The sequence below is a fragment of the Nothobranchius furzeri genome, chromosome 2 (assembly GCF_043380555.1).
Source record: "Nothobranchius furzeri strain GRZ-AD chromosome 2, NfurGRZ-RIMD1, whole genome shotgun sequence".
In the NCBI taxonomy this organism is placed as follows: Eukaryota; Metazoa; Chordata; class Actinopteri; order Cyprinodontiformes; family Nothobranchiidae; genus Nothobranchius; species Nothobranchius furzeri.
Window position 1 is genome coordinate 96,072,177 of NC_091742.1, and position 14,518 is coordinate 96,086,694.

A 14,518-nucleotide genomic window follows, 5' to 3' on the forward strand; every position below is an offset into this window, starting at 1 on the left:
CCTTCCTGTGGGCTTCCACGACCTCATCGGTGCCTACCCGTCAACCAGACCAGCATGTAGCAGAGGAGACTCCGAGGAGAGCGTGAGGAGCTGAGGGTGGTAATTAGGAGGTGAAGAGGAGCACCTCCTCCCTCAGAACCTCCAGCTGGTTTCACTCGAAGTTTAAATCACAGCTTTGGCTCTAACACTTAAACTAGAGAATCTGTCAAACTCCCCTAAATCAGCCAAATCGGCTGCTGGGTCCAGATGTCAGAACCAGATGTTCAACACATAAATCCTCAGGGGGCTCCTACTCCTCTCTGCAGGTGTAGCGGCTCCAGCCCACGACGGCTGTTCATAAAAAGCTGCTTTTATCTTAACATGAAACATTAGTTACGTTTTCACTGATCACAAAACTCTGTTGACTCTCACCTGACGCCTGGATAAACAATGTTTGTTTATTAGATAACTTGTAAACAATTTGTCACAGCTGAAAATCCTCATGAGCACAAAAAGTAGTTCCACAAGGCTCTGCTGTCGGACCACTTACATTACTTTACCTCCTGGTTGCAGATAATTCTGTTATTTACGTAAGAGCTGCTGAACACCTGGATGGGTTAGACTCGAACACCTGTGAAGGTGTTCCAGGTTTATCTGTGTGATTCTGACTCACATGTCTTATTGCGACAGAACCTGTGGCGTCGCTAAATAAACGCATTTAGAAAATCATTTCAATGTCTTAGGTGTTGCAGGTTAAGGTGAAACCAGCAGAGCTCCAAAAAGGGGCGGGGCTAATGGAGAAGGTACAGGAGCCTAGAACAACACCTCATCAGAACTGATTTTAGAGGTTTTTGCTTTCAGGTGAAACTAAACAACCTGGTGAACAAGTATCAGGACTACCTTTATGTGGAAGATTACTTTTATTATTGTTGTTGTTTGAAAACCCGACCTGGCTGGGCTTGTTTGTCTCGTAACAAGAAAATAATTTTATTTACATGAAACAGAAAAATCCATAAAACGCTCCTGTTTGAGAAAACGTTTAATGTTTTTACTGATTCATGACTGAACAGGTAATAAATACGCTCGGCTCGGCGTGTTGACGCTGAGCCTCCAGAGAGAAGCAGGAACATTTAGCGTTCTGCAACAAGAACGTCCATCAGAACAGAAGTTGGTCTGTGATGTCATCAACATGCCCCGCGCTTCACAATGACATCATCAACAGCAATCTGTCCACGTCGACCTTTTCTTCGCTCAGCCTTCAGCAGCACCTACATACACACACACACACACACACACACATACACACACACACACACACACACACACACACACACACACACACACATCATCATCATCATCATCTTCCTTTTCATCGTCATCATCGTCTGGATGCTTTTTTATTTCTGACTCACTCTGTCCACAGAATGTGTCGTCATGGTGACCTGGGTCTGTCTCCAGCCATGTCCTCCGGTCCTGCTCCAGAGGGCGGAGCCATACCTGCAAGAGCCAATCAGGAGTCAGTGATTTACCCAGCTGAACTCAGATAAATAAGGATGTCAAAGCAAGTGTGGTTCTGGTACCGTTGGTCATGACCCGGCTTACTGATGAACAGCTGCAGCACGCCCACCTGATGCCCCGTCAGCCAATGAGAGAAGGAGAAACACAGGTCACCGTGGCTCCAGAGCTGGGAGATCTGGATGGCCAATCGAGCGCCTCGAACGCTCCTCTGACCTGCCTTCAAGTCAGGGACGGACAGGAAGTGTCCACCTGGGACAGAAAACACCTCTGAGGTCACAGAAGTCCAGTGGCCTCCACAGACACCAGAATGATAAATGATCCACACTTCAGAGGGACATCCACAACACCTGGTAGGATCCATGAGACCCAGAGGTAAAGCAGTTCTGAAGGCAGAAGGAGGTCTGACCCGGCTCTAAAGAGGTGGACCTGGTTCAGGTTGAGGGCTGTCTTTAGTTATTTCTAGAGAATGTCTGGTGTGTGTGTGTGTGTGTGTGTGTGCGTGTGTGTGTGTGTGTGTGCGTGCGTGCGTGCGTGCGTGCGTGCGTGTGTGTGTGTGTGTGTGTGTGTGTGTGTGTGTGTGTGTGTGCTTGCGTGCGTGCGTGCGTGCGTGTGTGTGTGTGTGTGTGTGTGTGTGTGTGTGTGTGTGTGTGTGTGTGTGTGTGTGTGTGTGCTTGCGTGTGTGTGTGTGTGTGTGTGTGTGTGTGTGTGTGTGTGTGTGTGTGTGTGTGTGTGTGTGTGTGTGTGTGTGTGTGTGTGTGTGTGAGACCTGTAGGAGAGTTCATGATTTCCCAGTGCAGATCTCCATCTCTCTCAGACATCCAGTCACAAAGTCCCTGGTCAAAGGAGCAGTGAAGAACACCAGCATCTGTCTCACACACACACACACACACACACACACACACACACACACACACACACACACACACACACACACACACACACACACACACACACACAGTCAAGAACTTTATATCCTGAATTAAAGGTGTGGGAAAGTTGTAGGGATGTCCCGATCAGGGTTTTTTTTGCACCCGAGTCCGAGTCATTTGATTGTGAGAATCTGACGATACCAAGTCCCGACCCGATACGTTTGATACATAAACAAAGAATAAAGAAAGCGAAGAAACAGATCTAGAAGGTTCCTTATTTCTTTATTTAATTACCTTTATTTTAACATTTAACAACTTTGTTGACAAACCGACCACTTCTGTGGAGTAGCTTAAACGATCAAGTAATAAAAGCTCAGTGGTCTAGCGGTAGAGTGTCCGGCCTGAGACTGGGGGATCAGGCTTCGATTCCTGGTCGGGTCGTACCAAAGACTTAGAAAAAACAAAGACCCAATGCCTCCCTGCTTGACACTCAGCATTAAGGGGTTGGATCGGGGGTGAAACCACCAAATGGTTCCCGAGCGCGGCCGTGTCTGCAGCTCACCGCTCCCCCAGGGGATGGGTCAAATACGGAAAACAAATTTTGCACACACATCAGTGTGTGTGACAACTGATGGGATTTTCACATTAAATGTTGTTTATTTTACTCTGTCGCATCATCCCGCCCACCAGACTAATGAAGCAACTTGATTGGCCCACAAAGCCGATAGAGCGCTGTGATAGGCTCACCATTGTGCACCAGTCACAGCACTCTTATTGGTTTGAAACTCCTATAGAGAGCTGGGACTTGCCCACAGAATACTGCTAGGGGCTACAGAGGTTCCATTGGAGCATTCCTAGACCAAACTACAAAACAATCATCTGGTCTAGTTCACTGGGCTAATTTGGGCAAGCTCTTCCAGAGAAATCCCAAGGTGTTAGCTGGCCAGTCCTTGGTCTTCCTTTAGTTCTCCTCCCGGTTGGACATGCTCAGAAAACCTCACCAGTGAAGCGTCCAGGAGGCATCCTAACTTGATGCCCGAGCCACCTCAACTGGTTACCCTTGAAGTAGAGGAGCAGCAGGTCTACTCCGAGCTGCACCTGGATGGCTGAGCATCTCTAAGGGGGAGCCCCACCATTGTGAAGAGAAAACTCATTTTGGCCTCTTGACAGCATCCTTAACCGCCAGTGTCCATCAGCGGGTTCGGGAGTTGCCACCATGAAAGGCACCGATCATCTTGCGGCCACAGCTACGGTGAGCTACCTCAAAAATTAAGTCACAGAACAGGGCCCATTCAAACTCAATCACCACCACCTCCCCTGGGACACGTTTAAAGTTCTGTCGGAGGTGGAAATTGAAGCTCCTTCTGACAGGAGACTCTGCCAGACATTCCCAGAAGACCCTTACAACATGTTTGGGTTTGCAATGTCTGACCGGCATCCTCCCCAACCCATTCAAGCCAACTCACCACCAGGTAGTGGTCAGTTGAAAGCTCCGCCCCTCTCTTCACCCAAGTGACCAAGACATGCAGCCGCAGATCAGATAAAACAACAAAATCGATCACTGAGCTACAGCCCATAAAGGTGTCCTGGTGCCAAGAGCACACATGGTCATCTTGATGCCTGCACATGGTGTTCATTTTGGACAATCCATGAAGAGCACAGAAGTCCAATAACAAAACACCTCTCGAATTCAGATCAAGGGGGCAGTTCCTCCCAGCCACACCTCTCCAGATCTCACTGTCGTTGCCCAAGTGAACATTGAAGTGCCCCAGGAGAATGGTGGAGCACCCCTCATTCCCTCTCAATCATTGTGGAAAACCCCAACATATAGGCACCAAGTTGGGGGGCAAGAAGTATGCCCACGGCAAGAAGTATGCCCACGGCAAGAAGTATGCCCACCCCTGCTCAGCGCCTCTCAGTGGAAGCAACTCCAGAGTAGTAGTGTCCAACCCCTCTTAAGGAATCTGGTTCTGGAGCCAGAGCCATGCATCAAGGTGAGTCCACGCCCCTCCCACAAGTGGTGAGTCCATGTGAAGGGGGACCCATACCTGGTGGTTCCCCACCAGGTGATTGCCAAAGTGCCCTAACTCCAGGCCTAGCTCCCAATGGGGGCTCCGAGGACCCGCGTGGCAATCCAATCGCCCCCGACTTCCCAATTTTTCAAAATATGAGAAATCCTCCTTCTCCAATCATAAGAAATCCAGTAAACATAATTACAAAAGTCCATGTATTTGATGTCCTCCGCAGACAGCATGGAAAGGCATATAATATTCCACACCTTCCAGGAATCCAAAGTATATCCCACCAGGTGTGTTCCATCCAGACAAGCTGGAGCCCCCTGCTTCATTCTCATTGTTGAAACAATCTTGCCAATCGTATTGAACGACCAGTGGACCAAATCCATGATTTAATCAAATTAGTATTTTCAGAAGGAAGGCAGAGAAGCGTTCTGTTGACAGACAGGAAAACAGCCTTGGGAAAAGATAAAAGAGGAGAGAAGAGAAACGATTGTACTCTTCGAGTGCTGGAAGACTTTCCCACACTAACGACATCATAACAGAAACACCAAGTACAGATGTTACATTGAACTCCTGATGCTTCTACAATAACCCCTACTGCACACTGGAAGCATCAGCTGTGCGGAACAACAACGGAACATCAGTGCATCAAATTAGAATTCATTATAATCTACGGGGGGGATTCAAACCGACCATGACCCAGAAATTTCCGGGTGTGTCCCAGAAGTGAATCGCCAAGCCGCACAGCTAAAGATAGGATCAGGTTGTGTTTTTGCCACGTGCCACTTCTGCGACACGATAATTTCTGCAGTTAACATAGGGCTAGACAGGAAAGCACAAACCCTCGGTGATTTTCAAAATAATGTAATAACGATGCAATTTCATATCCATGTAGATTAAATACATACTAGTGATTGTCCAACATCGTTCATGACATCAAGCAGTGACATCAAGCAGGATTTTTAATGGCAGATGGATTTCGTGAACTCGCGAGTTAAGCGAGGAGCACAGCGAAGAAGTCGTTCTGGGGCCAAGACCGTTTCGCTCTGCTGATGCTTCCAGTGTGAAGTAGGTTTAGGACGTGTTTGTTTGTTTCGTCATACCAGGATCGTCTCCAAAATCGTCAGCAGTGTTTCCCAGCTCAATGTCAAACTCCAACACATGATTGGTGCTCGGCTGTCGAGGGACTGAGACACACACACACACACACACACACACACATTAGTTACTAAATCTAAAATTGTTTTTATGATTACTGAGTGTTTGTGTCCTCACTGTGGACGTCTCCTCTCTGCCTCTGCGTCACGTCCTTGTTCAGTGGGGTCGTCACCTGCCTGGTGGGAGGAGATGGTGTAGTCGTTTGCTGGGTGGTGGGCAAAGGTTTCGGAGTTGTTGATGCTTTTGTAGTGGATGGTGTTGTTGTGGTTGTAGTGGGTGGGGTTGTTGTTGTAGTGAGTGGGGTTGTTGTAGTGAGTGGGGTTGTTGTGGTGGGTGGAGGTGTGGTTGTAGTGGGTGTTGTTGTTGTTATTGTAGTGAGTGGGGTTGTTGTGGTAGGTGGAGGTGTGGTTGTAGTGGGTGTTGTTGTTGTAGTGAGTGGGGTTGTTGTGGTGGGTGGGACTGTTGTTGTGGTTGTAGTAAGTGGGGTTGTTGTGGTGGGTGGAGGTGTGGTTGTAGTGGGTGTTGTTGTTGTTATTGTAGTGGGTGGGGTTGTTGTTGTAGTAAGTGGGGTTGTTGTGGTAGGTGGAGGTGTGGTTGTAGTGGGTGTTGTTGTTGTAGTGAGTGGTGTTGTTGTTGTAGTGAGTGGTGTTGTTGTTGTAGTGAGTGGGGTTGTGGTGGGTGGGTCTGTTATGGTGGGTGGTATTGTTGTTATGGTTGTAGTGGGTGGTATTGTTGTTGTGGTTGTTGTGGTGGGTGGGATTGTTGGAGTTGGGGTAGCTGTAGACAGAGCCAAAAGGGTTGTTGCTATGGTGATGGTTGTCGAAGCAACAGTGGTTGTCGGGTGGCTAGTTGGTTGAGGACGGGTGGGAGTCGTAGCTGTGGTACTCATGGGAGTTGTAGTTCTGGGTCTCTCTGGTTTTAAAGTCACTCTGGGGATGTCTGGAAGACAGACGTAGTGAAACAGCTTCCCTGTGTTTCCATGGCAACAACACATCTACTAAATAATCACTCAGAGATAAAAGTTCAATATGAAATCAGACATGTTGTGTTGAAAACTAGAAGATCAGCATTTCAGTTATGGGGTGGACCGACAGACAGACAGATGGGTCCCGTTACCTTTGCAGGTGTCATCTTTACACCGGCACTTTGGAGAGGACGGATTGAGAGAGCAGAAGGGCCGACTGTCTTTATCTGGTCATGAGACACAAGCATGATGGATCAGATTATTTTATCACGGTTGTAGATTCCTACAGATACCAGCCCATTCTCCAGCTGTAAGAGAAGAGCAGGGCTCCTGCAGCAACCTTGTGTCATTTCCACTAACTAGGTCCATAAGAGGCGTCCAGCTCTGCTTTTGGAGCTTCTGGAGCAAATAAATCTGAACAACCGTTCTGGATAAGATGGACGACGCCTACAAGGATCAGTAAAGAAAACACAGACAGGAAATGAGCTGTGAACTGTGGCTGGACCCACCAGGAGGTCCAGTTGGCTTGCTTTTATGGGTGAAATGACCCAGAAGTTTAGCTGAGAAGAAGCAGCTGGTTTCTCCAGCGGCTGAAGAAAGAAGCAGTAATTGCTGTAAATCCTGCTTTAGGAACAAAACGCTGGGGCCTGAATTCATCAGAGGAGCTTTGGAGCTTCTCAGGGTGCTAGAGTCCACTTCTAGTAAAGACATACCTGCTCTAATAAACAACGGCACTCACTCATGCTCAAGTTTAATGTCTGAATCCAAACTCAGACGAACCGTCCAGACTATCCTGTGGTAATCATTTTTATGGTGGTCTGTAATGATTCTAGTGCGATAAAAACTAAATACTTCAGTCTCACCTTTGATTCTCTGACACTTTTCATGTCAGGTTATTGACAAAAGCCTAAAGATCCCTACACAATAAAGTTTAGTGCTCTTATTTTGAAGAGCATCCCAGCAACATTCGTCTTGTTTGGTCAGAGGAGGAAAAATAACAACAAACGCTTCCAATCCTGATTAATCATCATTTTTGTGATTTAAAACTCACTAAAATATTCATGAATATGATGTACTTCATCATCATTATCATAATTATCTTCATCTTCGTCATAAATATCATTATCATCACCTTCATCACCATTGGCATTGTCTTTTTTTATCATCAACATCAATATCATTGCCAACATTATTATCATCATTATCTTCATCATCATCATACTTATTATCGTTATCATCATCATCATCATCATCATCATCATCACCATCATCACCATAGTCATGATTATCATCATCATCATTAAAGTCATCATTGTCATCATTATCTTCATCGTCATCATCATAATTATTATCGTTATCATTATCTTCATCATCATCATACTTATTATCGTTATCATTATCATCATCATCATCATCATCATCATCATTAAAGTTATCATTGCTGTCATCATTATCATCATTATCTTCATCGTCATCATCATAATTATTATCGTTATCATTATCTTCATCATCATCAACATCATCATCACCATAGTCGAGATTATCATCATCATCATTAAAGTTATCATTGCTGTCATCATTGTCATCATTATCTTCATCGTCATCATCATAATTATTATCATTATCATCATCATCATCATCACCATCATCACCATAGTCATGATTATCATCATCATCATTAAAGTTATCATTGCTGTCATCATTGTCATCATAATCTTCATCATCATCATCATCATCATCATCATCATCATCATCATCATCATCATCATCATAGTCGTGATTATCATCATCATCATTAAAGTTATCATTGCTGTCATCATTGTCATCATTATCTTCATCATCATCATCATCATCATCATCATCATCATCACCATCACCATAGTCGTGATTATCATCATCATCATTAAAGTTATCATTGCTGTCATCATTGTCATCATTATCTTCATCGTCATCATCATCATAATTATTATCGTTATCATTATCTTCATCATCATACTTATTATCGTTATCATCATCATCATCACCATAGTCATGATTATCATCATCATCATTAAAGTTATCATTGCTGTCATCATTGTCATCATTATCTTCATCATCATCATCATCATCATCATCATCACCATCACCATAGTCGTGATTATCATCATCATCATTAAAGTTATCATTGCTGTCATCATTGTCATCATTATCTTCATCGTCATCATCATCATAATTATTATCGTTATCATTATCTTTATCATCATCATCATCTTCATCATCATCATCATCATCATCATCATCATCATAGTCATGATTATCATCATCATCATCGTTAAAGTTATCACTGCCGTCATCATTATCATTATCTTCATCGTCATCATCATCATAATTATTATCGTTATCATTAACTTCATCATCATCATCATCATCATCATCATCATCACCATCATCACCATAGTCATGATTATCATCATCATCATTAAAGTCATCATTATCATCATTATCTTCATCGTCATCATCATAATTATTATCGTTATCATTATCTTCATCATCATTATCATAATTATCTTCATCTTCGTCATAAATATCATTATCATCACCTTCATCACCATTGGCATTGTCTTTTTTTATCATCAACATCAATATCATTGCCAACATTATTATCATCATTATCTTCATCATCATCATACTTATTATCGTTATCATCATCATCATCATCATCATCATCATCACCATCATCACCATAGTCATGATTATCATCATCATCATTAAAGTCATCATTGTCATCATTATCTTCATCGTCATCATCATAATTATTATCGTTATCATTATCTTCATCATCATCATACTTATTATCGTTATCATTATCATCATCATCATCATCATCATCATCATTAAAGTTATCATTGCTGTCATCATTATCATCATTATCTTCATCGTCATCATCATAATTATTATCGTTATCATTATCTTCATCATCATCAACATCATCATCACCATAGTCGAGATTATCATCATCATCATTAAAGTTATCATTGCTGTCATCATTGTCATCATTATCTTCATCGTCATCATCATAATTATTATCATTATCATCATCATCATCATCACCATCATCACCATAGTCATGATTATCATCATCATCATTAAAGTTATCATTGCTGTCATCATTGTCATCATAATCTTCATCATCATCATCATCATCATCATCATCATCATCATCATCATCATCATCATCATAGTCGTGATTATCATCATCATCATTAAAGTTATCATTGCTGTCATCATTGTCATCATTATCTTCATCATCATCATCATCATCATCATCATCATCATCACCATCACCATAGTCGTGATTATCATCATCATCATTAAAGTTATCATTGCTGTCATCATTGTCATCATTATCTTCATCGTCATCATCATCATAATTATTATCGTTATCATTATCTTCATCATCATACTTATTATCGTTATCATCATCATCATCACCATAGTCATGATTATCATCATCATCATTAAAGTTATCATTGCTGTCATCATTGTCATCATTATCTTCATCATCATCATCATCATCATCATCATCACCATCACCATAGTCGTGATTATCATCATCATCATTAAAGTTATCATTGCTGTCATCATTGTCATCATTATCTTCATCGTCATCATCATCATAATTATTATCGTTATCATTATCTTTATCATCATCATCATCTTCATCATCATCATCATCATCATCATCATCATCATAGTCATGATTATCATCATCATCATCGTTAAAGTTATCACTGCCGTCATCATTATCATTATCTTCATCGTCATCATCATCATAATTATTATCGTTATCATTAACTTCATCATCATCATCATCATCATCATCATCATCATCACCATAGTCATGATTATCATCATTATCATAATTATTATCGTTATCATTTTCTTCATCATCATCATCATCACCATAGTCATGATTATCATCATCATCATTATCATCATCATCATAATTATTATCGTTATCATTTTCTTCATCATCATCATCATCATCATCATCATCATCATCATCATCATCACCATAGTCATGATTATCATCATCATCATCATCATCATCATCATCACCATAGTCATGATTATCATCATCATCATAATTATTATCGTTATCATTTTCTTCATCATCATCATCATCATCATCATCATCATCATCATCATCACCATAGTCATGATTATCATCATCATCATCATCATCATCATCATCATCACCATAGTCATGATTATCATCATCATCATAATTATTATCGTTATCATTTTCTTCATCATCATCATCACCATAGTCATGATTATCATCATCATCATCATCATCATCATTAAAGTTATCATTGCCGTCATCATTATTATCTTCATCGTCATCATCATCATAATTATTATCGTTATCATTAACTTCATCATCATCATCATCATCATCACCATAGTCATGATAATCATCATCATCATAATTATTATCGTTATCATTTTCTTCATCATCATCATCATCATCATCACCATAGTCGTGATTATCATCATCATCATACTCATTATCATCCTCATCACCATAGTATTATCATTATTATCATCATCATCATTATCACCATAGTTATCATCATCGTCATCTACGGAATCATCATCACCACAGTCATTATCATCATTATCCTCATCTTCATCCCCCCATGTTCTTACCTATGCAGGTGTATCTGCCATTGATGTACGTTAGCTTGAAGCCCAGGTGACATTTACAGATGAAGCTCCCAAATGTGTTTAAGCACTTTCTACGATGAGGACACACAACCTCTCCTGACACACACTCGTTAACATCTGCAGATGGGGGGAGAGAGAGAGAGAGAGCGAGAGAGAGAGAGAGAGAGAGAGAGAGCGAGAGAGAGAGAGAGAGAGAGAGAGAGAGAGAGAGAGAGAGCGAGAGAAAGAGAGAGAGAGAGAGAGAGAGAGAGAGAGAGAGAGAGAGAGAGAGCGAGAGAGAGAGAGAGAGAGAGAGAGAGAGAGAGAGAGAGAGAGCGAGAGAGAGAGAGAGAGAGAGAGAGAGCGAGAGAGAGAGAGAGAGAGAGAGAGAGAGAGAGAGCGAGAGAAAGAGAGAGAGAGAGAGAGAGAGAGAGAGAGAGAGAGAGAGAGAGAGAGAGAGAGAGAGGGGTATGAGATGGACAACCAACCAGAATCTCATGATGCTAACACACACACACACACACACACACACACACTGACCGACACATGAGCGCCTGTCTGGTCCCAGACGTAACCCTGGCGATGGACAGGTACAGCTCACCTGACCCTTCGTCACCTCACAGCCATACTGACAGTTGGCATGGTAACAGGTTCGGACGTCTGACAACAACAGGTGAATAAACGTGAGTTTCGTTGTTAAACACAGATGAAAGCTGAGAGGATCCTGATGAACTCACTCCTGCAGCTGCCGTCGGCCTGCAGAGAGAATCCGTCCTGACAGAAACACTTAAAGCTGCCAGGTGTGTTCATGCAGCGGTGTTTGCAGGGGCGGGGCTTCAGCCCGCACTCGTTCAGGTCTGAAGCACACACACAGAGGGCAAAGGTCAAACATTAACCTGCAGCTTTACTCCATTCTCACTCTGTGTCAACCTGCAGGATTAACCTTTGACCTCTAACCTCGTTTGTCATTGGAGCATTTTAAGTCTGTAGATGTTTTACTCACATCATGTGCGTGCATGCGCATGCATGTGTGTGTGAGTGCGTGTGCATTCTTTTAAAAGGTAAATGCTGTTTAAAGTCAGGATGAGTCATAATGAAGTCTCTAATCAGAAATTTGTATCTCCTCCCTCTCTGCATGTGTGTGTGTGTGTGTGTGTGTGGGGGGGGGGGGGGGTCTGCAGGTAAAACACGCCCTCACAGATCAAACAAGCATGACAGGAATGTGTTTCCATTTCCTCTGATGCATGATGGCAAATATCTGATCTCAGCCAGACTACACAGAGCTGGTGTCTCTGAGGACAGGTTTGAACCTGATCTGGACCTGGAACTGGACCTAGACTTGGATATGGATCATGATCTGGATCTGGATCTGGACCTGAATCAGAATTAGAATCAGGATCAGAATCTGGACCTGGACCATGATCTGGATCTGAATCTGGAGCTGATCATCATCTGGACCTGGAGCTGGACCTACACCTGGATCTGGATATGGATCATGATCTAGATCTGGATCTGGATCTGGATCTTGACCAGAATCAGATCAGAATCAGGATCTGGATCTGGATTTGGACCTGTCCAGATGTCTCACTCTACCAGTTTTTCAAACTGATCCCATTATCCTCCGAACCAGCATGATCTCTGTGGGGGAAACATGGAGGCGTCTAACACACACACACACACGCACACACACAAATGCGTAGTTACCTTGGTTACAGGCTCTTCCGGTGTATCCTGGGTAACATTTGCATCTGTCTGGTTCGACACATTCTCCATGTTTACATCCCTGCTGACAGTGAGCTGCACACACACACACACACACACACACACACACACACACACACACACACACACACACACACACACATTAAGTAACACACATGGCTGATCGTGTGTGAGCATGTAGAGCAGACTCTGGATCAGTGGCTGGTTTTAGTTCATTAGGAACAAAAGCCGGACAGATTCCAGAAAATCCTGCTTGTTTTACTGGCAGTACCACCCCCCCCCCCCCCCCCCCCCCCCCCCCGGCCCGTGTGATCGTAACTGTGGTGTTTGTGTTTCTTTACGAGAGGAAGAGGGATAATTAAGGGACATCAGATCTGATCCTCGTCTGTACGAGGAGCTGAAACAGCCCCAACTTCCTGTCTGCAGCTGGACTCTGAGGGGTCGACATGGAACGTCCAGCTTCCTGTTTAGATGCTGGAGCGTGTACCTGAGCTGTCCAGCTCCAGGGGGGGCGGGGCAACATCACCTAAGGCCACAGCTGATTGTTCCCGATGAACCAAGGTTTCATGTAGAGTTTAAGGGTTTCTTTATTTGTGTGTGTGTGTGTGTGTGTGTGTGTGTGTGTGTGTGTGTGTGTGTGTGTGTGTGTGTGTGTGTGTGTGTGTGTGTGTGTGTGTGTGTGTTGTCCTCACGCTGACACCGTCCCAGCTCCGTCCACCTCCAGCCCCAGCAGCACTGCACAGCGTTGCCGTAGCGACAGAGGCCGTCAGACGACAGGGCCGGCCCCCAGCTGGAACACAAACACACTAATAATCTGTAATCTGCAGCTGGATTACTGAGACTGGAACATCTGGAGTAGGTTCTGCTGGTTCTGCTGCCGGGGCCCGGATCACTAGTTCTGAGCGTTCCTGCGTCTCCCGTGTCCTGGAGCATGTGGGGACATGAATGATGGGGGGGGGGGGGGTCCTCCCCCACATAGTTTCCACCCATCAGTCAGACTCCTGCAGCTCCTCTCACCAAACACACTCCTGAGTCCAGACTGGGCTTCACAATCAGAACCAGAGTTCAGTAACCTGGTTTAGACCCAGCAGCTCCAGAACCGGACCAGCAGCACCAGTTCAACCTGGTTCTTTTCCAGAGTTAAAACATTCAAACTTACCTGTTGAGGTCCAGAAGCTGAGTCCGGGTCAGCGCACAGAACCAGCACAGCAGAACCAGAACCAGCATCATCTCACCGGATATGAGGGTACCGACCAGGATCCAGCTCTGCTCGGTCAGAACCGGGTCCGGTATTCTGGAGTCAGAACCATGTCGGAGTTTCCGGAGACCTCTTCTGCTGCTAGACGACCAGAACCGGCCACAGACTCGGTAAAACCCGCTAACAGCTCCGTTACATTCCCGGTACCAAACTTCCTTCAACCGGTAAGAGTCTTGGAAGCGCGCACGAGCCGGGTTACGCGCACGCACACGCGCTGCTTCGCGTCCTCGCGCAGCCCTCGGTGACTGGTCGGTTAGGAGCCGTAAACGGTTCGAGTCGCGTGCCGACAGAACCGGACGGGAGGAGGGGCTAACTCTCATCTGCCCCTCCTCCTCCTCACGCG

General features: G+C 44.2%; 1 protein-coding gene across 4 annotated transcripts; it reads right to left on the minus strand.

Annotated features, from left to right (window-relative positions):
- Positions 1–1,000: 1,000 nt before the first annotated feature.
- On the minus strand, positions 1,001–14,510 carry LOC107396739 (nephronectin). 4 transcript variants are annotated; one of them, XM_054733845.2, is made up of 13 exons: positions 14,077–14,510; positions 13,610–13,707; positions 12,900–12,992; positions 11,933–12,052; positions 11,736–11,855; positions 11,199–11,333; positions 6,659–6,733; positions 5,660–6,481; positions 5,488–5,571; positions 2,264–2,362; positions 1,560–1,746; positions 1,392–1,476; positions 1,001–1,247 (listed from the first exon to the last, which is right to left on the minus strand). In XM_054733845.2, the coding sequence occupies exons 1-13, from the start codon at positions 14,493–14,495 to the stop codon at positions 1,164–1,166; spliced, it is 2,421 nt and encodes an 806-aa protein (XP_054589820.2). In that variant the 5' UTR covers positions 14,496–14,510; the 3' UTR covers positions 1,001–1,163. The 4 variants fall into 4 exon arrangements, with proteins under 4 accessions (XP_054589820.2, XP_054589821.2, XP_054589822.2 ...); XM_054733846.2 differs by lacking the exon at positions 11,199–11,333; XM_054733847.2 differs by lacking the exons at positions 11,199–11,333; positions 11,736–11,855.
- Positions 14,511–14,518: the final 8 nt, after the last annotated feature.